Source organism: Neolamprologus multifasciatus, chromosome 19, assembly GCF_963576455.1.
Source record: "Neolamprologus multifasciatus chromosome 19, fNeoMul1.2, whole genome shotgun sequence".
In the NCBI taxonomy this organism is placed as follows: Eukaryota; Metazoa; Chordata; class Actinopteri; order Cichliformes; family Cichlidae; genus Neolamprologus; species Neolamprologus multifasciatus.
In genome coordinates, this window is record NC_140457.1 from 15,803,203 (window position 1) to 15,829,508 (window position 26,306).

A 26,306-nucleotide genomic window follows, 5' to 3' on the forward strand; every position below is an offset into this window, starting at 1 on the left:
TAGTCTATAAACTTTTGGACAAAGACACAATTTCTATAGTTTTGCTGCTGTACATCACCACAATAACATTTAAACCAGCCATATTTCAGCTTTAATTATGTGGTTTGCCAAAGATTTTAATTAACTTAAGCACCTGTTAATTAAATTTTAATTAAATTAAATTAACAATTAACAGTCTCGGTCATTGTGTCCTTGGGCAAGACACTTCACTGGTTGCCTACTGGTGGTGGTCAGAGGGCCCGGTGGCACCAGTGTCCGGCAGCCTCGCCTCTGTCAGCACGCCCCAGGGTGGCTGGGGCTACAATGTAGCTTGCCATCACCAGTGTGTGAATGTGTGTGTGAATGGGTGGATGACAGGTTGTGTAAAGCGCTTTGGGGTCCTTAGGGACTAGAAAAGCGCTATACAAATACAGGCCATTTACCATTCACTGTAAAGGAACGTATGCTGCGTCATCACGCCCCTGACTGAGAGAGAGGCTGTATCCCAATTCAGGGTCTGCAGCCTTAAAGTACGCAGCCTTAACGGTACTCAAGAGCCGCGTACTCAAAGACCACGAAGACCGGAATTTCGAGGCTTGTAGGCTTCTGAAATGGGACGGTCTAGCTGTATGTGTGTGTCATACAACATTGTTTGCCAGAAATGAAGGAGAACATATTTTGTCCATTTGTTTGTTTGTTTCTACATGAGCTGTGTTTAACTTGATAAGTATCTGAGGCTGAGACCACAGGACTATAAAACATGATTGTTGGGCTTCATTTCTGTACTGAACAGTCATTTTAAGATTAGTTAGTAAATAACAAATAGTTAATGTTGTTCATGAGACTAAAGTCATCTCACTTTAGTAATGTAAATATAATATGGCCAATATTATAGTAATTATATTAATCATTGAGACAGCCTTCGTCGCGTCGCTGTGACGTAAACGGCCTTAAAATGCGACCTTTAAGACCCTGAATTGGGACACAACCAGAGTGTACCGCAACAAAAATGGCATCCGTGAGGAAAGGTTTTACCGCATGTTAACGTGGAATAAAATTCCCAAAATCTTAAGGATATTTTTGCCTCCGTCGTCATTTTCCGTGGAGTTGATCGCTGTCGATGCTGCAATGCTCAACAACTTGTCCAATTACTTTTGAGGCTCTAATGAAGAACTATGTATAAAAATGACTATAATTAAAGTAAAATGTTTGTTAAACCTGCTGAACTAAAGTTGAACGTCTGCACTTCAGTCGCATCTTAACTGTATGATTTAAAATTGTGTGGCGGGACAAAAAATCCCACTGATGTTGAATATCTCTATCTGGATAAACCACTGAATGGTTACAAAGCCAAACACCCCCCAACAAAGAGAAACGTACAAACAAATGTTTAAATCACTGTGAAATATTTTATTTATTTATATTTATTTATAATTTTTATATAAGTTTCTATTAAACATAAACCAGGGATAAGGGTGACTCTTTACCCTGAAAAAAATGAAATAATAAAAATAAAATTAATGTTGATTACATGCCACTGATCTCCGCCTCACTGAGGAAACCTGCAAATGTAATAAATCAGTCAATAAACTGTGGGATGCACAAATATTTTTATATTAATCTGTGCACATGATCATAGGTTTGATATGTTTAAAAGGAATTGTTAATGAAATTGTTAAAAAAAAAAAAAAAAAAAAAAACCTTAGTAGAGCTAGAAAGAAAAAGCAGTTTGAGTTTCTTCTGACCTCTTCAGACCAGAGGGTAGCTTGCTGCAGTAGCAATCCCACACTGGTTGGATTTGTTCCTGCTCATCTTAATGTATCCCTTGTCTCCCCATTCAAGACCCCAGCTACAGAAAGAAACAAATTAATAAACATTTTGCAGATAAACATATAACTGAATGTAGTGACGTAATAATCTACATGTGTTACCTCTCAGTAACTATTAGAAGGAGCATCAATCAAGTTATTTACCTGTTCTTGACCAGCCAGTAGTCATTTCCGTCCTCAGTACCATAACCCACAGCCAGCACACCATGGTCCAACTCTGAGCTGCTGCACTGGGGCTCATTGTACACTCCTAGAAATACATATCATTTAGACTGAGAGGTTTAAAAATTAATAAGTAAATCTTCACATTTCTTTCTCTATATAAGATTTTTATGTGGCACTTTCAACACAGTGTTTTACCTGATTCATAGAGCTGGAATGACATCTGAGAAGCATCAATGCCCACAGAAACTGGTCCGATGGTGGCCACAGCCTCCTTCAGGGCGTCTTCATTGCCTTGACTCACATCAGTATAGCCAGTGGATGTGGCACCAATATTATCAGGATTATAACGGCATTTTCCATCCTAGTCAAGAAAAAGATATGCAAATTATTTGCTCACACATTTTCCAAGTATATTGCAAAGATATAAGAGATCAGAGCATTTGCCAAGTACTATAGTTTTAAATATAGATTTAAAACTAGCCAATAAACTGGACACAAGGTGGCAGTAAAGTACACCAGTTGCTTGCAAGTCTATCATGAATAATTGTCTTTTCATCTCCGACTCTGTTATTTGTCAAGATAATGACAGTCAAATGATGAACAATTTCAAATGTACTTTCAACGATTATGATTTATAATTTTTTCATTTATTATAATAACCTGTGAAGCAGATTATTGTCCACTCTCCTCTTTTATTACCTCGGCCTCATAAGGGTAGGACTCCTCAGTGTCAATCCCTCCATTTGCTTGGATGTACTGGAAGGCTTGGTCCATCAGCCCTCCCATGCAGCCCATGTTGCCATAGTCTCCCGAGCAGTCGACCAGCTGCTGCTCACTCAGAGACACCAGCTTTCCTGTCTTCCTGAAGTGCTGACCCTCCAGTGAGCCAGTCTGCAAGAAGGATGAGTCAGTTTGAAGCCAAAAGTCGAGCAAAGTTTCCTGCTTTACAATAATAGAGAAGACTACGTTATATGTACTCACTGCACTGAAGGCCCAGCAGGAGCCACACTGCTTCTGATCCTTGATATCAGTGACGTATCCCTTATCCCTCCAGTCAACAGTGTCGGGCAGATCAGTACCTTCAGGTAGTCTGAAGAAGGTAGAGCCCCGGCGAGGCAGAGAAGCATTGAAGGAGTGAAGGCAGCCCTGGGAAATCACTCGTTTGTACTCTTCATTTTCCTGATGAAGAAGAACATAATTCTGGGCTTATTTCGTTGTTATCCAAAATGCCATTCTCTGTGTCGTTCTCTGCTAATTGCAGTGAAAAATGCTGATGACCTACACATAAAAACCTAAACAGACATACAAACATACCATGTCAGCAAAGTAGGTCATGCCGAGGCGGTAGGACTTCAAACCCTGGTCTGCCAAGATGTTGTGTACAAGCACAAATTTGCGGTTGTTGAGCCAGATCTGCCTCCGGTGAGCCTCCTCTGATGGAGAGTGGTAGGATCTTTCTGCCATTTTGAAAAATAATTGTCAGAAAGAGAATGAAGGAACCAGGATGAATCCTTAAATATTAACGATCTAATTTCCAGTAAGAGATTTTCCTTTATTTTAGTCTTAAAATGTTTCAAAAGCAATAAAAAGACTAAAAGAGTCTGCTGTCTCACCAAACTTGAGTTTCCAGGCATGAAACTCCAGATCTTCCAGAGAGATGCTGGCACAGCTGGATACAGCCAAAACAGCAGCAACAACAAGCAGCAACTTCATCTTGACTGGACACAAGCAGAAAAAGACACAGATCCTTTGTGGTGTGCAGAAAACCAGACAGCTTGTTTCTGATGCCTGTCACATCAGCTTTAAAATACTCTCTATTGTGATGTTGGATGTCACTTCCACACTACCACAGTATCCGCTCTACGTCCTGGTTACTTTAACTTTCTGTTTCATCTCTACCCTCTATTCTTTCTCAAATGAATGAATCTCTTCTTTTTCTTTTCATCATTCTGTCACTAAAAAGTGTAGTCTATGTGTGCAGTGGTCTGTGCTGTAGCTACTCACCTGGCTCGATGTCAGTGTATATGCTGAAGACTGAGGTAGAAGCACCTGTAGGTGTTGTAGAGCTGTTTGAGGATTTCTTATATAGCCAGCTACAGTTATGACTACAGTATTCCAGTCAGGTGGCTGTCAGCAGGTCACCAAAAATGACACACAAAAGTCAATCATTGAAACAGACAAAGGTAGAGTTATACATTAAGAGGAGGATCGCACGACAACACTGTTTTGAGGAAATATTTTAGTCAACCTCAGCAAAAACACTGAATGTTACTGTCATGAATCCTGTTTACTGCTTTTTTGTTTGGTTTTATGGGGTTTTTTGAGGGCATGAGCAGTTGTGGTTTAGTCATATGGATTCACGTTCAACAAACACCATATGCCTGTATGTGTTATTGTAATCTGTTTCCCACCACAAAGAAGAACAACAGCAGAACAAAAACAAACAAAAACAAAGCAGACGTACAGAAACAACACAGCGTGTGTGCTAATGTGTCATCCACCTGCGAGCTGAAACCTTAAGAAGAAACAGATTACATCATTCTGGAAAATATGCAAAGTCCTCACAGAGGTGCTTTTATTTCTTGAAATTGTAGGTGGCGCCTCAGCTAACACCCACTCAGTGAATGTGGTTTAATGAGTTACATGAATGATCAGGATTTATTTGAAGTGTTACCCCATCTTTTTTCTTCTTTAAGAAGCTGAAATGAATTATTGTCTTCATATGTACGCATATAACCTCTCGCAGACTGATTAAAATCTCAACATTTTCACACAAATATGGAATTTCTGTCCCCTTTTTAACTCGTGATTTTTTCCTCATCACCCCACACCAGTAGAGGCAGTCTGACATCACTGACTGAGTCTAGTTCTGTTGAAGATTTCTTCCTGATAACAGGTAGGAATCCAGGTAACTGCTGGCACACAGCTGAAAGAGTTTATTTGCATCTCCAACTTTGCTATTTATAGAAATAACGATAGTCAGTTGTTACAAAGACCTGTAAAGTCAAAGATTGTGACTGGGGATTTTTCTCTATGGATGGATGGATGAGATAAACTTTTTTGGTTATTTGAAACGACATAAATATATCTGAATTAACTTGAACAGTATGTTACAGAACAGTGTGAGTGCACTGAAGGCCCGCATGGAGCCACACTGTTTCTGAGGAGGAGCTGGTGCTCTGGTGTCCATGAGCTGATGTTGGATGGCATGTGATCAGTTGGTTAGCTGAGCTGTATGCTAGATTAAGGCTACCAGACTTCACACACTACCTAAAAATTCTTGCTTGCTTGCTTACACTTCATTACGGTGTTCCTATACGTTTACATTTGCCAGTCAAATCATCTTTCACTTTTACATCTTTATTTTTTAGTGCTTTTGATGAATGATTCAGACTCACAACCTTTCAAAAGGCACCAAATACTAAAAATAAAAACAGTAAAACTGTAAATGGAAACATTAAGCAAGGAATGTTACTTTAAAAAAATAAGTTCAAACACAGAGGAAACCACAAAGGAGACATTTCTCTACAAAATGAAGTTTCCACTTCTGAAACTTCTTGCCCACAGCTGTTATTTTTCACCTTAGGTTTGCGAGCCAAATGTCAAAGAAGCAGCCAGTATGTGAGGGTGCATCTCATTCCACATTTCAGACTTTTCTAGTTCGTTTTGAATTATTTAGTCCAGCTTAAAGTAATTTATGTCAGTTGAAGCTCAGCTAATGTGTCCAAAGAACCATGAATAAAATTAAGCAAGAATCAGTATAACATTAAAAGCCCCTTTCACATATTTTGAGAAGATCATAATTGATTGTTAAACAATGAGGTGAAGCAAACAGAAGCTACTTTTCTGTAATCTTTAGGAAAAATACAAATACATGATTTGGGATCAAGTATTCTTTCTGTCAGGTACATAACTTCATCCAGATAAGTTGTTGTTTGTTTGTTTGATTTTTTGTTTGTTTTGTTTGTTTTTTGTTAACTTGTATACTACATGCTTATTTGTTTGTTTTTTTATAGAAAATCATAAAGTCTACCAAACTACCCTTCAGTCTATAAACTGTTGGACAAAGACACAATTTCTATAGTTTTGCTGCTGTACACCACTACAATAACATTTAAACCAGCCATATTTCAGCTTTAATTATGTGGTTTGGCAAAGATTTTAATTAACTTAAGCACCTGTTAATTAAATTTTAATTGTTTATGAATTAGCTGCATCAAACTGGCTGACAGTATTAGCTATATTTATACATAGACCTTATTTACAGGCATTCATTCTGTTTAGGAATAAACTAAGTCATAAATGCAGCCTAAAGATCAGACGATCTGTCTGACTTTGTTTGTTCCATCATTTGCACCAACATCTCTTTAGGTCCCATCTTGAAATTACAATGAAAGGGTTAAAAAAAAAAAGGCATCACTTGCCACAAAACAAAATTGTTTGTCAGTGACTTCTCCAATTACTTTTGAGGCTCTAATGAAGAACTATGTATAAAAATGACTATAATTAAAGTAAAATGTTTGTTAAACCTGCTGAACTAAAGTTGAAAGTCTGCACTTCAGTCGCATCTTAACTGTATGATTTAAAATTGTGTGGCGGGACAAAAAAAAATCCCACTGATGTTGAATATCTCTGTCTGGATAAACCACTGAATGGTTACAAAGCCAAACACCCCCCAACAAAGAGAAACGTACAAACAAATGTTTAAATCACTGTGAAATATTTTATTTATTTATATTTATTTACAATTTTTATTTAAGTTTCTATTAAACATAAACCAGGGATAAGGGTGACTCTTTACCCTGAAAAAAATGAAATAATAAAAATAAAATTAATGTTGATTACATGCCACTGATCTCCGCCTCACTGAGGAAACCTGCAAATGTAATAAATCAGTCAATAAACTGTGGGATGCACAAATATTTTTATATTAATCTGTGCACATGATCATAGGTTTGATATGTTTAAAAGGAATTGTTAATGAAATTGTTAAAAACAAAAAAAACCTTAGTAGAGCTAGAAAGAAAAAGCAGTTTAAGTTTCTTCTGACCTCTTCAGACCAGAGGGTAGCTTGCTGCAGTAGCAATCCCACACTGGTTGGATTTGTTCCTGCTCATCTTAATGTATCCCTTGTCTCCCCATTCAAGACCCCAGCTACAGAAAGAAACAAATTAATAAACATTTTGCAGATAAACATATAACTGAATGTAGTGATGTAATAAATCTACATGTGTTACCTCTCAGTAACTATTAGAAGGAGCATCAATCAAGTTATTTACCTGTTCTTGACCAGCCAGTAGTCATTTCCGTCCTCAGTACCATAACCCACAGCCAGCACACCATGGTCCAACTCTGAGCTGCTGCACTGGGGCTCATTATACACTCCTAGAAATACATATCATTTAGACTGAGAGGTTTAAAAATTAATAAGTAAATCTTCACATTTCTTTCTCTATATAAGATTTTTATGTGGCACTTTCAACACAATGTTTTACCTGATTCATAGAGCTGGAATGACATCTGAGAAGCATCAATGCCCACAGAAACTGGTCCGATGGTGGCCACAGCCTCCTTCAGGGCATCTTCATCCCCTTTACTCACATCAGTATAGCCAGTGGATGTGGCTCCAATATTATCAGGATTATAACGGCATTTTCCATCCTAGTCGAGAGAAAATTATCTACTGAAACATTTTGCAAGTCGCTATTGTAAAAATATAAGACATGAGAGCATTTACCAAGTGCTATAGTTTTAAAGATAAATATAAAAGTAGTCAATAAATTGACCTTAATCAGATTTGCGTCACTAGATATATTTATTTCCACAAGGTGGCAGTAAAGTACACCAGTTGCTTGCAAGTCTATCATGAATAATTGTCTTTTCATCGCCGACTCTGTCATTTGTCAAGATAATGATAGTCAAGATATGAACACTTTCAGATGTACTTTCTACGATTATTATTTATAATCAAAACATTATAACATTATAATAAGCACATTATTCTCCACTCTTTTATTACCTCGGCCTCATAAGGGTAGGACTCCTCAGTGTCAATCCCTCCATTTGCTTGGATGTACTGAAAGGCGTAGTCCATCCAGCCTCCCATGCAGCCCATGTTGCCATAGTCTCCCGAGCAGTCGACCAGCTGCTGCTCGCTCAGAGACACCAGCTTTCCTGTCTTCCTGAAGTGCTGACCCTCCAGTGAGCCAGTCTGCAAGAAGGATGAGTCAGTTTGAAGCCAAAAGTCGAGCAAAGTTTCCTGCTTTACAATAATAGAGAAGACTACGTTATATGTACTCACTGCACTGAAGGCCCAGCAGGAGCCACACTGCTTCTGATCCTTGATATCAGTGACGTATCCCTTATCCCTCCAGTCAACAGTGTCGGGCAGATCAGTACCTTCAGGTAGTCTGAAGAAGGTAGAGCCCCGGCGAGGCAGAGAAGCATTGAAGGAGTGAAGGCAGCCCTGGGAAATCACTCGTTTGTACTCTTCATTTTCCTGATGAAGAAGAACATAATTCTGGGCTTATTTCGTTGTTATCCAAAATGCCATTCTCTGTGTCGTTCTCTGCTAATTGCAGTGAAAAATGCTGATGACCTACACATAAAAACCTAAACAGACATACAAACATACCATGTCAGCAAAGTAGGTCATGCCGAGGCGGTAGGACTTCAAACCCTGGTCTGCCAAGATGTTGTGTACAAGCACAAATTTGCGGTTGTTGAGCCAGATCTGCCTCCGGTGAGCCTCCTCTGATGGAGAGTGGTAGGATCTTTCTGCCATTTTGAAAAATAATTGTCAGAAAGAGAATGAAGGAACCAGGATGAATCCTTAAATATTAACGATCTAATTTCCAGTAAGAGATTTTCCTTTATTTTAGTCTTAAAATGTTTTACAAGCATGTGAGTGTGAGCAAGGCCAAATTTAAGGGTTCCTTTAAGACCACGAAACATGATGAATATCATTTGACAAAAAGCTAAAACAAATAGGAGAGGAAGAGTCTGCTGTCTCACCAAACTTGAGTTTCCAGGCATGAAACTCCAGATCTTCCAGAGAGATGCTGGCACAGCTGGCCACAGCCAAAACAGCAGCAACAACAAGCAGCAACTTCATCTTGACTGGACACAAGCAGAAAAAGACACAGATCCTTTGTGGTGTGCAGAAAACCAGACAACGTGTTTCTGATGCCTGTCACATCAGCTTTAAAATACTCTCTATCGTGATGTTGGATGTCACTTCCACACTACCACAGTATCCGCTCTACGTCCTGGTTTCTTTAATTTTCTGTTTCATCTCTACCCTCTATTCTTTCTCAAATGAATGAATCTTTCATCATTCTGTCACTAAAAAGTGTAGTCTATGTGTGCAGTTGTCTGTGCTGTAGCTACTCACCTGGCTCAATGTCAGTGTATGTGCTGAAGACTGAGGTAGAAGCACCTGTGGGTGTTGTAGAGCTGTCTGAGGAGTTCTTATATAGCCAGCTACAGTTATGACTACAGTATTCCAGTCAGGTGGCTGTCAGCAGGTCACCAAAAATGACACACAAAAGTCAATCATTGAAACAGACAAAGGTGGAGTTATACATTAAGAGGAGGATCGCACGACAACACTGTTTTGAGGAAATATTTTAGTCAACCTCAGCAAAAACACTGAACGTTACTGTCACAAATCCTGTTTACTGCTTTTTTGTTTGGTTTTTAGGTTTTTTTGAGGGCATGATCAGTTGTGGTTTAGTCATATGGATTCACATTCAACAAACACCATATGCCTGTATGTGTTATTGTAATCTGTTTCCCACCACAAAGAGATGGGAAGTCTCCAAAACGAACAACAGCAGAAAAAACAAACAAACAAAAACAAAGCAGACGTACAGAAACAACACAGCGTGTGTGCTAATGTGTCATCCACCTGCGAGCTTAAACCTTAAGAAGAAACAGATTACATCATTCTGGGAAATATGCAAAGTCCTCATAGAGGTGCTTTTATTTCTTGAAATTGTAGGTGGCACCTCAGCTAACACCCACTCAGTGAATGTTGTTTTAATGAGTTACATGAATGATCAGGATTTTGTTTGAAGTGTTACCCCATCTTTTTTCTTCTTTAAGAAGCTGAAATGAATTATTGTCTTCATATGTACGCATATAACCTCTCACAGACTGATTAAAGTCTCTAAATTTTCCCACAAATATGGAATTTCTGTCCCCTTTTGTCTGAAAGTTTTCTTAGATTTCTTAAGGTTTTGAGCTACGGTGCAAACAAGCACACACAACCACACACAACTTCCGATAAACTCTATTCTGAGTTTGATTTATGATTCATGCGGGTTTCCACTGACAGTTATTCAACACTTCCTTTCTGTTTCCACAAACACATCCTGTTTTTAAGCTTGACTGTAAGGCCGGATTTTCTGGGCAAATCCCACCCATCTTTATCAGTGCAAATACAAAAATGTGCATTTTGTCTTTAAATTCTTCCCTCTAAGTAAGATATCACCCTTTTTTTTACTGGCAATTTATCTTCTGTAACTGACGTCTGTCTGTCTGACTGACTAGTGGTCACAAGGCTTTCAGTGTTATGATAGCCATAAAGAAGATGTGGAGTGGGTGGGAAACTAAGAACTAAGCAAAAAGTTTACAGATTTCAAGGAACTCTTATTTTAGTTTATGTCATGCATCTGGCATCCCAACTGAAAGCACAGATATCAGTATTTTGTTCACAAGATTGGGGTTATTTCTGTCAGAAAAGTGCAAATAGTTTGAATTCTAATACCTCTGGATCAATAAAAAACAATATGCTGTTTTCTTTCTATGATAGAAATGCATAACTATTGCTACAGTGCAGCTTTGCAGTAGTATTATAATGCTTTATATATTTTCAGCAGTGGCTAATGTAAGGCATGAGAGGACAGTTCATTAGTGGTAGAAGAACACAGCTTTGTTTCGTTTTTGTTTGTTTTTTCACTTAAGTGAAAGTTATACTACTCTGTAAAATATATTTAAAATTAAAGCCTGAAAGTCAAAATCCTCTAAAGTAAAAAAAACCTATAATGTGTGAAAAAAAAAACTACAGCTGTTTATATGGGAACCAGACAAATGTGTAGAGTCATAAAAACTATTCACAATAGACGATCGTATGAAGATTGTAATACAGAACAGATAAACATCTGCATCTCTTAGATAATAAAGTTATCTTTTTATTATATTTTTTATTATTAGGAAGGTTGATTTTATTGATTTTTATGTGTTTATTTTATTTTATTTTAATAAATAAATGTCATTATTTTTTTTCCTGGGGGGTGGCATTTCTCCCAGCTAGATAAATTAATCTCACATAGTATTAAAATGATTTGTTTTTATTGTGAAGTCCAGCAGAAGTGGTCAGGTGCAGCATAGCGTGGAAGCATAACAAGTGACAGGTTCACCGTGAGTCAGCACAACAGCAATTACGAGGATGGAAGTTCACAAATCAATGTTTGCACATTTTTGTCTGCTTGTTTCGGGAAAAATGTGGAAGTAAAGCATGTGAACATGTTATGGTAAATGGGTCTAGGGACTTATCTGGAAAAATTAAAAGTGAAGAAAAAAAGTTTTGTGTGTGTTTTGTGATTTCTGCTACCACTTGTTTATACTACATCACATGTGTTTCTTGCTTCATTTTTATTTGTCTCCTTTAGCTTGCACATGATGATTGTATCAGTTAGATATTAAAAGTTAAAACAGCAGGAAAGTCACATGTTTAAGAAATTCAGATGAGTAAAGCACAAAACTCAAGTTTACTGTGATCCTCCTCATCCTCCCTTAAAGAAGGGAGGATGACAGTTGATCACTGAGTGAATCATATGATTATCAAAATAAATGTTGAAGATTTGGATCACAAACATGTAGTAAACTTGCATTTGTATATAATGTCCCATTTGACTCTGGAACCTGTATCATGTGACTACCACCAATGAGCCATCATATGACTATTGTTTTGAATCTGGGTCAGCATAGGGTTTGTCTTATTATAAACTCTTACTGAAACCAATGCATAGTGCAAGTGAGGCAATCAGTGGTTCTCAGAAAGTGCTCAGTAATGTCGGCCACTAACCTTTGCTCCCATATGTTGAGATGTTGTCCTGAACATGTTGTTCTCAAATTTCTGTACCATGTTTTTTACACATGATTATGTATTATTTTTATTAACAGACAGTCTGTGCACATTTATGAAAATATCTTTTCAGTGTAATGATTATATAGCTGGAGCAAATGCAAGGGTTTTTTTTGCATTGGGCTCGTTAGTAGCTATTGATAAAGCTATATATAATCAACCAAGTAATCAACAGTGACCTCTGTACTAAGAGATAATACTGGTCAAATGAGCTAAAGCAGTTCATGGTTTTGACAGTTGATCTGACAGGTGCTCTCCAGTAGTCATGGATAAATATGCAAAGCAATTTATTCGCTCAAAGAAGAAGCTCATACTATTTTTTTAATTCTTAATTTTGTGTTTTCATAGCTAGTTTTAGTTAGTGTTGCTGTAAAAGCACCATAAACTGTATCTTGGCTGCATTACAGCAGCTCAACCTGTTGTAAGTGTGCCCTGTAAAACCTTTATTTGTTGTTGGCTTTGCAGTGCTATAAAACACACCAGGAGATGTCACTATTTCATTTGGTTGTAGAATATTTCAGTTCACTAATAAACATGGAAACCACCAAACCACATCCACTTTCTGTCAGTAATAAAACTAACGAATCAGTAATTAATCAAATTAAGCTACAACTTTAGGTTAAATCAATTTTAATTTTAATCTTGGTGTTATCCATAGTGAGTAAATTTGTGCAATGCCTTCCTCATACAAACTACACTTGAATGTGCTGCTTCCCATTATGTGGGATTTATTGACAGCCATGTACTGTAATGTGACAATATCTGTGGCTGCATACTTACTATGGATTAGATCCTGGAGGGTAAAAAAAAAAAAGACGCTAGTGCCAGCAACAATACTAGCATGAAAAGGCTGTAAGGTGGTTGGAATGGGAAGCTGAGAGGAAAGCTATCCCTGGTAAACTCTTTTAATTTCATTACTCTACATGTTTCCTCAGATTAAAGCCAATCACATAGTTGGCTGCTCTCTTAGGGGGGCGAGGGGTCACACATAACAGCCACTAAATTGTGACGGTGGCCAAGACTGGCATACCTTAGGGCATAATCTGATTATCAGATCAATAACACAGCAACATTTGGTGCATAGCTGGGATGGCTTGCTTCATCTCTGGTTACACGTGGCTGGCATTTGCCACTCATTCCCACTTTATAGGTGACAAAGTGTGAATGCAAGCAGGAATTCAAATGGAAGGCCTTTTAAATAAGACGAGGTGCACAGCGTAACCTTGATCACATCTGGCTCTGCTACTGTATCTGGGAATCAGACAGCTATGAAAATGTCAGGGCACCCAACAAGTGTGCAAAATTAGAAACAGACCGAAAAGCCTTCATCACAGATATGTTACGTGACACCTGGAGTCTTGCCATGGAGCCAAATTTCTTCAGGCTAATATTAGTATTTATTATCTGGAAATATTACTCTCTTTTTACTCTCTCATAGTGTTGCTAATATCGTTCAAGGTAAACATTTATGAGATGTGACAATGAACCATAAAAATATTTATTGACATCACATTCTTGGACACGAAAAAATGAGCACACCGAAAAAAAGGAAAAAATAATCCCACAAATATTAAGAAAGCCAAAATTCAAAATTTCCACGAATGACAGAGAACAAAAGGACTAAAATGGAACAGCATCAAATTGAAAGTTCAGTTTTACCTGATAGTTCTGAGCAAACAAATCGTGGTAGATGCGAGAGATATTCTCCACATAAGATAGATGATAGATCTGGTAAGGTCAGCTTTATCACCTCTTTTAAAATATATATATATAAAGCACAATCAGCTTGACACAAAAAAATTCAGAACACTGGCCAACCTAATATTTTAGAAATGCACATAAACACCAATAAATATAAACACTTTATTTCAGAGAGCAGTATTATATAATAACAAACACAAAAGGCCTCATGATAACAGTCACAGAGCTTAAACTGCCATAATTGCTGCTCTTGTTTATCACTGAATGTTGCATTTGTGAAATGCAGATAAGTGGATAATGAAAACCACTGTACCAACACAGAGCATGAGACAGAGATAACCAGGGACATTGGAGGAAATCCCTACTCTCTGCTATTCATCCCTCTGTCCCTCCATTCATCCTTCCATCTCTCTGTCCTCTGTGATCCTGTCTTTCTCAGTCCAAACAGGTCACTGTGGCTCCCACCTTGCCAAGGTCTGTGCAGTGACAGGAGAGGGAGACCAAAAGAGCTGAGAAAAAGAGAGCAACAGCACAGATTACAGACAGTTCGGACACTCTCCCTCTCTCGCTCCCTCTTTCGCTTTGCTTTATCTCCATGGTGCACACACGTCGACCTGGAGCAAGGCTGTATACTGGCAGGGGAGGCTAGAAACAGAGTGAAGGGGGTGGGTAGATGGGGATGCAAAGTGTGTATGATGGAGGGGGGCGGGGGATAAAGGGACCTGCTGCGACAATAGCAAAGTAGGTCCAGGGACTAATTGGATCTGGTAATGGCTGGTCACTGTGACTGAAGGGCTCGTTAGAACCAGTAGAGCTCCTTGCCTTTCTTGTGCTGCTGGAGACCTGAGGGGGGAAAAAAGAAAAGGATACAATGAGGAGGACAATGGTGAACACAGAACACAGGTTGTCATGGAGTCTACTTGTGCCAAACATCCTGTTTTTGTGGGGTGGCGGGGCTCCTGTGATGATTATGATGTGTCGTGTGCATTTGTGAGTGTGTGTCTGCATGCGTGGGAGTGTCTATAATGGTGACTGAGTTATTTAACTTCCTTAGCGTATATATGTTTGCATCTGATCATTTGTTTCCTATATAGAACATTACAGGGGCTGAAAGTTGGTATAGCAGTGTGCAACAGAGTGTGGGTGTTTGTGTAAATGGTTATTTGACTGTATATTATTCATGAATCTTTGATATTTTAAAGTCAGGGTTGCTTGGTGTGTTGTGTTGCTACTTTTAAAGGGATGAAAGTTCAATCTTGCACTAAAACTGCACTGTACCATCCAAAAGCCTCACATGGTTGAGTGGTTACCTGCATCCATGTTGAGGGCCAGGGTCTGGCTGACATCTCCCGGGGGGAGCAAACTGGGCCATGAGGTAGTGGGCTCCAGCTTGCTCACTTCATAGTGGCTTGGCAAGGTGGGGAGATGTGGTGGCCTCACGGTAGGCATGAGTAGGGGCCCATAGTGGGGCTCCAAAGCCGAAGGTGAATAAAGTTCATGGAGAGGCCGTGGGGGGCCGTAGGCTTGGGCCTGAGGATATCCCCAGCTTTCTGGTGGGTGAGGGTGGGAGTGTGGATGAGCGTGTGGATGAGGATGAGCGTGCGGGTGCTGCAGGCTGGGGTGTAGCCCTGATGCGTACGGGTCCATGGAATAGGAAGGTGCACCGGTCTCACAGTGGGAGCGACTCTGAGGCGAGGAGTAGTTACTGTCCCAGAAGGATGGGGGGAAGCTTCGTCTACTGCTAGGCGATGGGGTATCTAATAAGGGAAGAGATGGGAGAGAAGAGGTAGGAGGAGGCACAACAGTCAAACTTAGGCCAAGTCATGAACTGTTGCACAACTGCGTAGTGAATTGAATTGATTTATAGAAGCAAATGGAAAGGCTGGAGCTGTGCAGGAGGAGCAACACATACTAAAACATAGATGTCACTCACATGACTGCTACACCCTCTGGCCCAGATATCTTCCCCATTGGATCATACTGTCACACCGTCCTAGCCCCAACAAGACACAGAAATAAACACAACCACGTTCGAGCAGACAGAGGGGAGTGAGCGCTAAAGAGAAAGGTAGAAAGCGCGATGTCCCTATACCCTGGAATTCTATATAAGGCAGGCGCTCTGACCTGGAACGAGCCCAAGACTCACAGGGCCTTAAATCACTTGCTGTGGTGACATCTCTCACTCTCCTGTCAGCTCACTACTTTTGAAAGTCTCACAACACACTCAAGCCAACATAGACACACACACACACTCAAAAAGCAATTCTAGTCCCGTTCTAGCACCCGCCAACCCTCTCTTCTGTCTCCTGCACCCCCACCTGTTGTTTTCTCTGCTCCCCCACCCTCCTCGCCCTTGACAGAATGTCAGCAAGCCATTATATGTTTTTAAGCAGTATAATTTTCCCTCGGGATAGTCATATGAAAAAAAATACCCTATGCATCCCCCCAAGAGGCAGCGTTTCCCACTGGCCATATCACAATGACCGCAACTTATATAAATCTGACTGGCAGGTGGGCAACTGACTGAGCAACCATTGTGGGGCAAGAGCTGGAGCAAGAGACAGAATGGCAGCCATGGAGACGTTTGAAGGGGATACCGCAGCGAGGCTGTGCGCTTACGGTCATGTATAAACATAGCATCTGTTGTGAGGCAGGGAGCGTGCACTGGTGCTGAAATGAAGACGTCCGACTCAACAAGGAAAGAGACTAAAACCGACAGAGCAACAGAGTGAGTAGACGCTTTAGACCCTACATGGATATCCAAATGATATCGTCAAGCTGGCAGTAAAAAAGAACATTGGCATCTTTAAAATATTCATTTCGACATTTTTGTTTACTTTACATCCTGGTGCAATCAGATTTAAAATTGTAAAAAGAGGAAAGGAACATCTTTACTTAACACTAATTTGAGCTTTTATAGGATTCTCTGGATGATAGTTATGGATTATCTGTACTTGGTATTAACATAAGCCACAATAAACTCATAAATCCATAGTGTTTCGTGGAGATAAAGTTGCCAAAACATACTGCAATTACAGAGTCATATTTAGACCCGGGAGGCAGATATTAGAAATCTGACTATAGCTAGGTCTGATTTTGGGATTTTCACAGACAAAACCAACAATGCATGCTGACTCTCTTGTGCCTTTTTTAAACCTTTTAGCCTGGAAGAGTCAAAGTTGACTTCCAACTGCTCCTAACCTTCCTGACCCGATGCCACGACCTTTCCAGGGACAACTTTTTGAACAAATGAGCCCTTCAACTGACCAAATCACCTGTGTGACACTCTGCTGCGCTCCCCGTCAGTTCAGCGTGTGTGGCCTCAAAATCTCATGCAATATATCTCAACTGTGACAAATATGCCACCTGTGCTTCCCTAAATACATGGGAGGAGAAGGATTTAGTAAGGAGAAACCCCACAATCGTTATGTAAACACGCCGAGAATAAATGGGGAATTAGTCTATTAAAGATTTGATAAAATTGATTGGTGTTGCTTTATTTTTGTGCATATACTGCACAAATTAGATTTTTATAAATACATCTTGAAATCTTTTGTTTTTTGTTTTCAGTTTCTCTAAGAACACCAAACATGCACTATGACTTTGTATTGCTGGTACAAGGACCTTTATTTGAGTCAAATAATCTTTCTGCATGCGCAATGAAATTTACCTGTTCCCTGATGTTCTGGTGCCCGACGTTTGCCCTCACCATCCATATAGGAGCTGAGGGCTCTGGAGAAGTGCTCATCCACAACGCTGCTGATGTCTCCCTGGTAGTAGGTGAAGAGGACACAGCGAGAAGTCAGGTATTCTGCCTCGGGAGCTTCCTGCTTCTCTTTGGGGCCTTCCTCTGGCCTTGAAGCCGCAGGAGTATAGGAGGAAGAAGAGCTGGATGAAGCAGAGGAGGAAGTTGATCCTCCAGTGCCTGGGCCCCCAGACATCCCCTCGGGGCCGTTGGGAGTGTCCATAAAATCCCGGCAATGAGATGAAGTGCAATTTAGACCTGTGGCAGCCTGGCGCGGTGTTAGAGGGCAGGGAGAGGAAGAACAGGGAGAGAGTTGAAACAGGTGTTGCAGAAGACAGTTCTGGAGCTGACTATGAGACATTTTGACACGATGCACTTCTTTGTATGAGGCAGCACTGGTATGTGTAATCTGTGTGTGCGTGCGAGCTGCTGTGCGCTAATTAGTGGGTGCAGAGTGTGTGCACTTCTGTGCTTGGTGTGACATGTACAGATATAAAGAAAAAATCTCAATAAATCAAACTAATTCTTAAATCACAAACTTAAACAAATAAATAACTTTTTGAATCGGGTTGTTTGCTTTTACGCACAAGCTGCATAAATTAGCATATCTGTTAACTAGCACAACAGGCTCCAATACTTGAGATGAGAGTTATCACAAGAACGTTTCCACATGTGCTCGTTTCTTACCTGGAAATTACTGATAAAAGCGGGAGCAGTCGGTGCGTACGGTGCGTAATGTCCATAGGCTGGGTACATAACATCCAAACAGCTCATGGTAAATGAGCGATGTCTTCAATGCTCTGTTGAAACCGACCTTAGTGAGAGAGAGAGCGTCAACATTCCGATTATGTCGGAGAGAAATGAGCTTCTTAGTCGCCGATCAGTGCACAAAAGCCCGTTCCAGACTCGGCATAGTCACTCCAGGAGGAGCGCACCTCTCCGCTTTCATTGCGTGCGCCACACAGCTGCGGTAGCAAAATGTGGTGAGGTTTATGGAGCAAGCATGAGGGTGTCCTGTCCTGTACATCTTTGTGTCAACCCCTCCCACCTTTTCCAGCTCTCAACACCCCACATCACCGACATTAAGACTCCCACTGGCATAACATCTATAACATATTGCTTTCGAGCAAATTTGACACACTACTGAAATTAACTGCCTGATGGGTGTAATCATGTAAAAGCTCATTTAAAACATATAGGCGTAAATTATGTCAATATTTGTGAATATAAAATTGAAAGAGTGGGCAAGAGTGTATTCTAGAAAAGCTGTAAGCACACAGTAAATCATTATGACTCCAGACCATCGTAATCCTGGTGTAGAAAAAAAAGGGTTAAATAGAATGTCATCTAGTTACACAAATAGATTTGGATGAAGTCACTGAGCTTTATAACTGGCCACACAACAATGAGCACATGATACACGTGCTTCAGTGACTTTTTATTCATCTCCATGTACTTTGGATACTTAAAAACGTTGTGTTCAGTCCAGGTCGAAAGTGTATCCATGGTCTTAAAACAGCTATTGGTTGCCAAGTAAACCCTCAAGTCATCTGAAGTATTTAGTGGGTTCCAAGAATGACACATAGGTGTCAACTATAGGTTGCATACACTGGTCATACCAGCATAAAGGAGAAAGGGACTCTGCACAAATCTATGACAAATTATCACCTATTAGAAGTGCAAATAAAAAGATATTTTCACACACACTAACACAAACAGTGACAATCACAAGCACCACAGAAACACGGAATTCAAAACAACAACCATTCAATGTGAAGAACACTTCTTCCAATAGTGCAGCCTCTTTTGCTTGTTTTAAGTGTTTACAGGTGCCTGATGTTTAGGCATGCCAGTCTTTTTGACAGGCACTTCAGAATGCCTGGGAGAATAGTGTGGAAAGTTCGCAGAATTCCATGGACGAGTGTCAGATGAGGTGGAATGTCTCTGATGTATGCTAGTGGACGAGCTCCTCTGGAAGTTACATCGTTCCTTTGCTGCGTTCTCTAGATGCAGAACATGACCAACATCTTGCTATGCATACATCATACATACTGTGAATAACTGGTAGCAGGTTATTGGCATGCTAGTTAATCAAGCATGCTCTCAAATAGCAGTGGATATGCTTAAATATGTAAGTTTTCTATTTTTCTATCAGCTTTTAATCATTATTATTTCAAAGCTGTGTGATATAATTCTCTATAATGCGCGGCACAGCATTGTATATAATCCCAAGACAGCAACAGAATCTCACTTTCTAAGCCATGTAAGTATTTTAATAACCTTATTTGGGCATTAGCCCTGCTTCCCTGCTTCCAGTGCATTGCCCTTGCAGTAAGTTGTGGAATAGGGGTTACCAGATCCATGTGCATGCAGGGTAATGTAATGCAGGACGGCACAGGAGTCAAGGAGAAAGAGAGTGATGCAATGCTAGAACGCTCACTGTTACACCAGCGTGATCAACAGCTGCAGCTGACGGAAGGGAAGGGAGGCCACTATTAGTATTAATGGCCATGACTAAATTTCTCTGTCTCTGTAACTCTTTCTGTCTTTGCTCCCCCCACCCCACCCCCACCCCTCGATTACCACTTGTCTTCCCTAGTGATACACACACCTTATCTCTATTTAATCACCCTGCCTTCCCCAGCCATAGCCAACCCCTGTGCACATTTGCGATTGCGTGTATAAGAGAGTGCTGCTGAGTGTGTGTGCACACATACATGTGGCCACATTTGTCATCAAGTGACCAAACTAGGAAGACAGCGAGAGAGACAGTCAGCCTGCAAGAACATGGCATTGGTCCCAAAGTCCAAAATTTAGTCAGCTGCTTCATTTGTTTTTGTCAGTGATATTTAATAGTGTATGCCAAACTCTATGCATGGGACGAACAGTGTGCACACATCTTTAATTTATCTTGTGTGTGTTTCTGAGGGGAAATGTGTTTGGCGGTGTCTACATTTACGTGTATAGGCTGAAAATAAACACAGGTTACATCACTCCTTGTGACCCCTCAGCACATTTAAGCCCCGCCTCTCTTAAAAGAGGTCTGACCAGGCAAAGTCTTTCATTGGCTGAGATTTGCGGGCCGGCTGAGGTAGTAATGGCAACCAGGTTTTATTTAGACCACTATTCAAATTGCAACACCACCATTAATAGTTTATACTCTGTGCTAGAAATACCTGAGAACATTAAAGAAATAATTGTGAATGCTCCGTGTACCACTGTCTTTTTAAAGATCACTGAAGTTAAACTGTCAAAAGGAATATAAAGTTTATTAAGATGTAAATGCCACTGAGGAAAATGTGATCAGTAAGCATATGGTGATGGTCTGTAAAGTGGGGCTTGCAATATGAACCTGAAACCATATAACCTACCTCCTGAAACAACAAGTCCTTTATTAAGGTCTCAGAGTGGCTTGGTCCCGAGGGGGTCGGCCCCTCAGGATTCCACTGTTGTTTATATGCTTCAGTGAGTATGTGTGCCTGTGTGTGCGCGTACGTGTGTGTGTGTGTGTGTATTTGTGTGTGTATATGTCCAAGACAGAGATGTACAGCTGCCCCGTTGTCCAGTTCACAAACTCATCTCAGCTGTTCAAAATCATCACCAAGTGTCATCAGAAACACAGACACCCAGGCACACACACACACTCACACATGCATACATACAAAGGGCCACATATGGACAGGTCTGGCTCATTCAACCTTCTACACAAATGTTGGTGATAAATCCTCTGTGATAGAATGTGCATGTGTGCAGCTATTTTCTTCGTCAAACAACCTCCGCTTTGTCTCCGCGGACCACCGAGGCCCAAGTTTCCAGAGTTTGAATCTACAAGTTAGTTAAAGAAAGTTAAGAAACATGCACAAATTTACCGTTTCAGTAGAAATCACATGCATTTTGCATTAATCGCCATTTTCCACAGCAGTCTTTACAGTGAATATAGAATGTATTTTATTTGAGGAAGTCTATGGGTTCAGGAGCCTACAAGTTAAAAAAAAAAATCAATTCTGTCGCCTAAATGCATCTCAGTCTGTCAACAATTTTTTGGTCTTAAGTTGTACATTACAATTCAATGTTTACAGCATTTTTTTCTGTATTTCTTGAAATATTTAAGAAATAATTTAGAAGGTACCTTAGATAATCACCAGTATATTATTCTGAATTCTGACAACTGCCACGCCCCAAACGAGTATTTCATGATATCCATTTTCAGGTAATAACACAATCAGGGAGCTGTTGCTCCTTCCAGCACTAATTTACAAGAATTACCTTCTTGAGCAAGCAACCATGCAATAATACCAGTACTGTTGAGGGCTGGGAAAAACGCTTTCAAAAATTTAAAACCAAGGTTTGATTTGCAAAGAAGTCAGCAATAATGTTTTGGTTTATTTTTAGAATCAATGCTCTTAAATATGCAAAATCGCTGGTTATTTAGAAGTAGACAGACAGATATAAAAGGCTTTTTTTAGAATATATTTAATAAACAGATCTGTAATACACTGACAGAAAATAAAATTTCACTATTGCTGGGGAGTCAATCATACAACATGCAATGTGCTCCCTAGCTAAATATACTCAATTCCCACTGTATTGGAGGCTAACCTTATTAAATGGGTAGAATGTGAATTAACAGCATCCTCAGAGAGCCTGACAAGTGCTACATTCCTAACATCCTATTGCTGAGACAATTTTGCCGCCACATAACTGCATTGGTCACCGGAATGAGGCATACAAAATTACAAACTCGTTGAAAAGCACACACAGATATACAGTAAGGCCAAAAGAAAACATACAGACACAAGAAAGATGCACACAGCACCTCTCATCTGAGCATGTGGGATTGTCACCTTACTGCCTGACATTCCTGCTTCAGGGTGCCAGCAAGGCCTGCAGTTAGAAGGGCAATGCTGGTGGCAAGGGGGTGGGGGGAAAGAGATGCGGAGGGTGGACAGAGGGCAGAATCAGAAATTTGTCGTGTCACATGGTCAAACAGGGAAGATTTACGACAGATCAGGTTCCTCATCAGCAGCATAGTGTTGTGGCTTTAGAATGACAGGTATGGGAGTGAGATCAGACTCCGGCTTTAGTTTGTACACCCTTTCTGGCAACTGCAGCCAGTGTGACTGGCTCAAGATGGCAGTGTTTCGGATGGTAGGCTTGAGTAATGCAACAGTCTTTCCTTGTGCTCGGTTTAACATCGTTCTCAGTGTTTACACGTGAATCTGAACATGCAGACGTGACAAAATCATAAAGAGTACATGCAGAGACTGGCACAAACTTAGACAAATTAGGTCAAAAAACAACAAGACAAACTTTCAAGAGAAATTCTTGGAAAAAAAATTCTCGTGCAAACATGCAAAACAGAGATTAGCAGTTATTTAATCATTTTATGTCTCTCTCTTCCTACTCTCAGGAGCTATGATTTACTCACCGGTGACATCATGGAGACCACAGCTATTTTTATTGGCTGGTAAGCAGCCAGCTCTTTGCCATGCTATGCCACCTGTCTAATCCACAGCAGTCAACAAGCCCCAGGGAAAAAAAAGTCAAGCACCCAAAAATGATTGAGAGATGAAAGGTGGAATATGATACATGCATGCCATGCTACTGTCCTAGGCATGTTTCACAAGTCAAATGTCTTGTCACTGCTACTGGTTTGTCATCCCTATTTGCATTTGTTCTTCGTTAAGTCTGCTATATTTCCCATTCTTCAACACTTATCTGCGTTACTTCATCTCTGGAGTAATGGCTTTTACGATAGCTCTTGGACCATCGCTGACATTGTCTGAGCTGCAAAGATGGGGTTATTCCTGGCCCTGTGTCGTGCCTTCTTAGGTGCAATTTAGTCACATGCCACGTACAGTAGATTGGGGTGGAGGGGGTCACCATTTCACTCAAGTGCCCTGCATGATGTTAACTATTACAAACTAAATATTACAGAGGCTAGAATCTGGTGACATAAATGACTGTAGGTAATACCACATGTTTTGGAAGATTACAGTTTGTAAAAATTTATTAAAAGTTGGTCTTGAGATGAAAATGAGTCTGGGTCTTTGAATGAGTGGGTATATTCTTAATTAGTTTATAAAGGATGACTTACAAGCTGAGGCAATATCAATATAGACACATTTGTACTTAGTGTCACTGAGTCTTGCATGGTCAAAATCAAACACATGATAAGCACATAAAGAAAAAGTTAACTTCAAGAAAAGGATCTTCTTGTGAAATGCTTTTTATACTCGTGTAAGTGAGCAGAATTCCTTTATAATGGAACTCATGGGAAAAGAAATGGAGGAATGGTACTGATCATTTGTGATAATTGGATTTCTTGGCTTTGCCACACACATGGAAAAAAAACAACAACAACTTGATTTTAGTGCCCAAGTTAAATTGAAAATTCAGGATTGTGTCTAGGTGTCCATCTTGTGGCAAGAGCATGAAATAGCAAGTACTAGTGGTGGAGTATTATCCTGTGAAACAACACTAGTGGGTGATAAAGACCTAGAAAACTAAATAGTGTCTGCAATGGACAACTGGATGATTTGGTTTTTGTCAGAGGAAATCAAAGTTTTGGTTTATTTAGGGAAGTTCCAAAAAGTTTCAGCTGTCTTTGCATGCCCCACACAGTACATTCACACAGTACTCAGTACTCACAAAGTACATTCATTCATTCAGAGGCTCAGCTTACAACCAGGCAAACTAGGCAATTGCTAAGTGCCCAGGGGTCTGTGGGGGTCCCCATGGACCAACAAACTTTAAAATACAGTAGTAGCAGTATGCAAAGTTTGCAATGACAATAGTGGAGCCACACTTGACTCCACTCACTCTGTTCCAAGTAGCCTGTGTGATTCAGATTACCACAAATCAACAAAACAGCAGTGTAGTTTTGTAGCGATGAAAGAAAAACAGCAGTGAGTGCAGCAGATAGCAACAATTACATACAGTCCCGATCCAAAGTTTAAGATCACTTGAAAAATGGCAAAATGGCATTGTGTACTGTAGCGTTGTCCAGTTGAAAAACCCAGTCGTTACCACACAGACGAGGGTCCTCAGTCATGAGGGATGCTCTCTGCAACATCTGGACATAGCCAGCAGCCGTTTGACACCCCTGCACCTCCTGAAGCTCCATTGTTCCACTGAAGGAAAAAGCATCCCAGGCCATTATGGCACCCTCTCCACTGTGGCGCGTAGAAAACATCTCAGGTGGGATCTGCTTGTCATGGCAGTAACGTTGGAAACCATCAAGGTTAAATTTTTCTCATCAGAGAATAAAACTTTCTTCCACCTTTCAATGTCACATGTCTGGTGTTCTCTTGCAAAGTCCAAACGGTCAGTTTTGTGGCTTTCAAGGAGATGAGCCCTTTGAAGACATTTTTTGTTTTTGAAGCTCTTCAGTCTCTGATGTCTGATGGTTATGGAGCTGCAGTCGGCACCAGTAACAGCCTTGATTTGGGTCGAGGATCGTCTAGTGTCTTGACAGACAGGTAACTGGATCCTCCGGCTGAGTGTTGGTGAAATTTTTGGGGGTCTTCCACTTGACGTTTTTGTTCCGTAACTCTCAGGATCATTTAAGAAATTCCAAATGTCTTACTGCGTCCCACCTCAGCAGCAATGGCGCACGGCGAGAGATCCTGTTTAAGCAGTTAAACAACCCAACCAAAAAGGGAGAGGTTTTTTTTTGCCTTTGCCATCAGAAAGTCATGACAGGGTGACTATCTGACAGAAAATGACAATGAATCCACATTTTTTGCACAGATTTTGCCTTCAAAGGCACGTGGTCTTAAACTTTTGATCAGCTGTAAAACAGCCTGTTTCAGTTTAAGCACTGTTTTCAATAAACTGCATGCTAAACTTTTTTCTCTCTTTTCTCACTCCCATTTCTTCTTGTTGCAAGTTGAAGCTCCACTTGGAACCTTTTTATAAGATCCAATCAAGTAAAATATGATTTTTTGCCGTTTTTTTAAGTGGTCTTAAACTTTTGATTGGTACTGTACAATATTAAATAACTAAACTGCTGCCAGATTAGCCTTAACTTTTGGGTGAGAAATACTTGCTACCCACTAACATCACAGTATTTATTTTGGTCTCTTTGACATTTAATATTATTTAATTAAGCTAGCAGAGCAGCCAGGGGTGTCCAGCTGTGGTGGCTGTGACAGTGAGTGCACAATTTCTTTTGATGATGTCAGATATTTTAAACCATAATTCTAATGAATGGTGGTTGAATGTGTGAATTTTTGCCTAAGGCCACTATAGACTCTAGAATTGGCACTGCATTCATTCATACCTCCAACCCGTACAATCACAGACTTCACAAACTTGTAGCTCACACAGCAGCTCCCCTGGGGCAGGTTGGGGGGTTCTCTAATTTTGCAACCCACAACATTCACTCTGGGGCACCCTTCTGCTCTACTGATTTTGAAAGCAGTGCAAAAACAGCATGAAAATTATTTAAAGGTGCAACTGTTTCAGCAGTGAATTTTGAAAATAAATTCCTGGGTAAGTAACAGTTATATAACAGATTCGTTTTTAGGATTTTTAGATTAGAAATCCTGATTTCCTGATGTGGTTTTGTTTATCAGAATCAGAATCAGAGAGACTTTATCAATCCCAGAGGAAAATTGTTGTCATAGCAGCACACATTCAGCAACCATCAAGCACATATATGAAACATAAATAACATATTTATGTTATATTGTATATTGTTATGTTGTATTCTACATCCTACAGTGGTTTTATA

At 40.1% G+C, this 26,306-nt stretch overlaps 3 protein-coding genes and 1 long non-coding RNA gene across 4 annotated transcripts; 1 reads left to right on the forward strand and 3 right to left on the reverse strand.

The window, feature by feature from the left end:
- Positions 1-1,357: 1,357 nt before the first annotated feature.
- On the reverse strand, positions 1,358-4,104 carry LOC146496266 (procathepsin L-like). The gene is made up of 9 exons (XM_085144221.1): positions 3,978-4,104; positions 3,587-3,691; positions 3,288-3,430; positions 2,955-3,152; positions 2,673-2,864; positions 2,169-2,334; positions 1,953-2,058; positions 1,725-1,828; positions 1,358-1,541 (listed from the first exon to the last, which is right to left on the reverse strand). The coding sequence occupies exons 2-8, from the start codon at positions 3,684-3,686 to the stop codon at positions 1,729-1,731; spliced, it is 1,005 nt and encodes a 334-aa protein (XP_085000347.1). The 5' UTR covers positions 3,687-3,691; positions 3,978-4,104; the 3' UTR covers positions 1,358-1,541; positions 1,725-1,728.
- A 2,530-nt stretch (positions 4,105-6,634) lies between these two features.
- On the reverse strand, positions 6,635-9,492 carry LOC146496267 (procathepsin L-like). The gene is made up of 9 exons (XM_085144220.1): positions 9,367-9,492; positions 8,988-9,092; positions 8,608-8,750; positions 8,275-8,472; positions 7,993-8,184; positions 7,469-7,634; positions 7,253-7,358; positions 7,024-7,127; positions 6,635-6,849 (listed from the first exon to the last, which is right to left on the reverse strand). Exons 2-8 carry the CDS (start codon positions 9,085-9,087, stop codon positions 7,028-7,030), a joined length of 1,005 nt encoding a protein of 334 aa, XP_085000346.1. The 5' UTR covers positions 9,088-9,092; positions 9,367-9,492; the 3' UTR covers positions 6,635-6,849; positions 7,024-7,027.
- A 4,115-nt stretch (positions 9,493-13,607) lies between these two features.
- On the reverse strand, positions 13,608-19,364 carry vgll2b (vestigial-like family member 2b). The gene is made up of 4 exons (XM_085144227.1): positions 18,257-19,364; positions 17,495-17,837; positions 15,135-15,581; positions 13,608-14,667 (listed from the first exon to the last, which is right to left on the reverse strand). Exons 1-4 carry the CDS (start codon positions 18,341-18,343, stop codon positions 14,624-14,626), a joined length of 921 nt encoding a protein of 306 aa, XP_085000353.1. The 5' UTR covers positions 18,344-19,364; the 3' UTR covers positions 13,608-14,623.
- LOC146496269 (uncharacterized) lies at positions 15,572-25,014 on the forward strand. Its single transcript, XR_014871282.1, has 3 exons — positions 15,572-16,552; positions 16,988-17,967; positions 22,980-25,014. It is a non-coding gene; the product is annotated as an uncharacterized LOC146496269 (long non-coding RNA).
- The last annotated feature ends 1,292 nt before the right edge of the window (positions 25,015-26,306 follow it).

Coding starts and splice junctions, on each gene's coding strand:
- LOC146496267 (XM_085144220.1), bottom strand. CDS start 9,087: ATGAAGTTGCTGCTTGTTGTTGCTGCTGTTTTGGCTGTGGCCAGCTGT. Junction 8,751..8,987: donor TGCCTGGAAACTCAAGTTTG/GTGAGACAGCAG, acceptor TCAAAATGGCAG/AAAGATCCTACCACTCTCCA. Junction 7,359..7,468: donor ATTCCAGCTCTATGAATCAG/GTAAAACATTGT, acceptor ATGTATTTCTAG/GAGTGTATAATGAGCCCCAG.
- LOC146496266 (XM_085144221.1), bottom strand. CDS start 3,686: ATGAAGTTGCTGCTTGTTGTTGCTGCTGTTTTGGCTGTATCCAGCTGT. Junction 3,153..3,287: donor TGACCTACTTTGCTGACATG/GTATGTTTGTAT, acceptor CTTCTTCATCAG/GAAAATGAAGAGTACAAACG. Junction 2,335..2,672: donor CCTACCCTTATGAGGCCGAG/GTAATAAAAGAG, acceptor TTTCTTGACTAG/GATGGAAAATGCCGTTATAA.
- vgll2b (XM_085144227.1), bottom strand. CDS start 18,343: ATGAGCTGTTTGGATGTTATGTACCCAGCCTATGGACATTACGCACCG. Junction 17,838..18,256: donor CTTTTATCAGTAATTTCCAG/GTAAGAAACGAG, acceptor ACACCGCGCCAG/GCTGCCACAGGTCTAAATTG. Junction 14,668..15,134: donor GGCCCTCAACATGGATGCAG/GTAACCACTCAA, acceptor TTCCCCCCTCAG/GTCTCCAGCAGCACAAGAAA.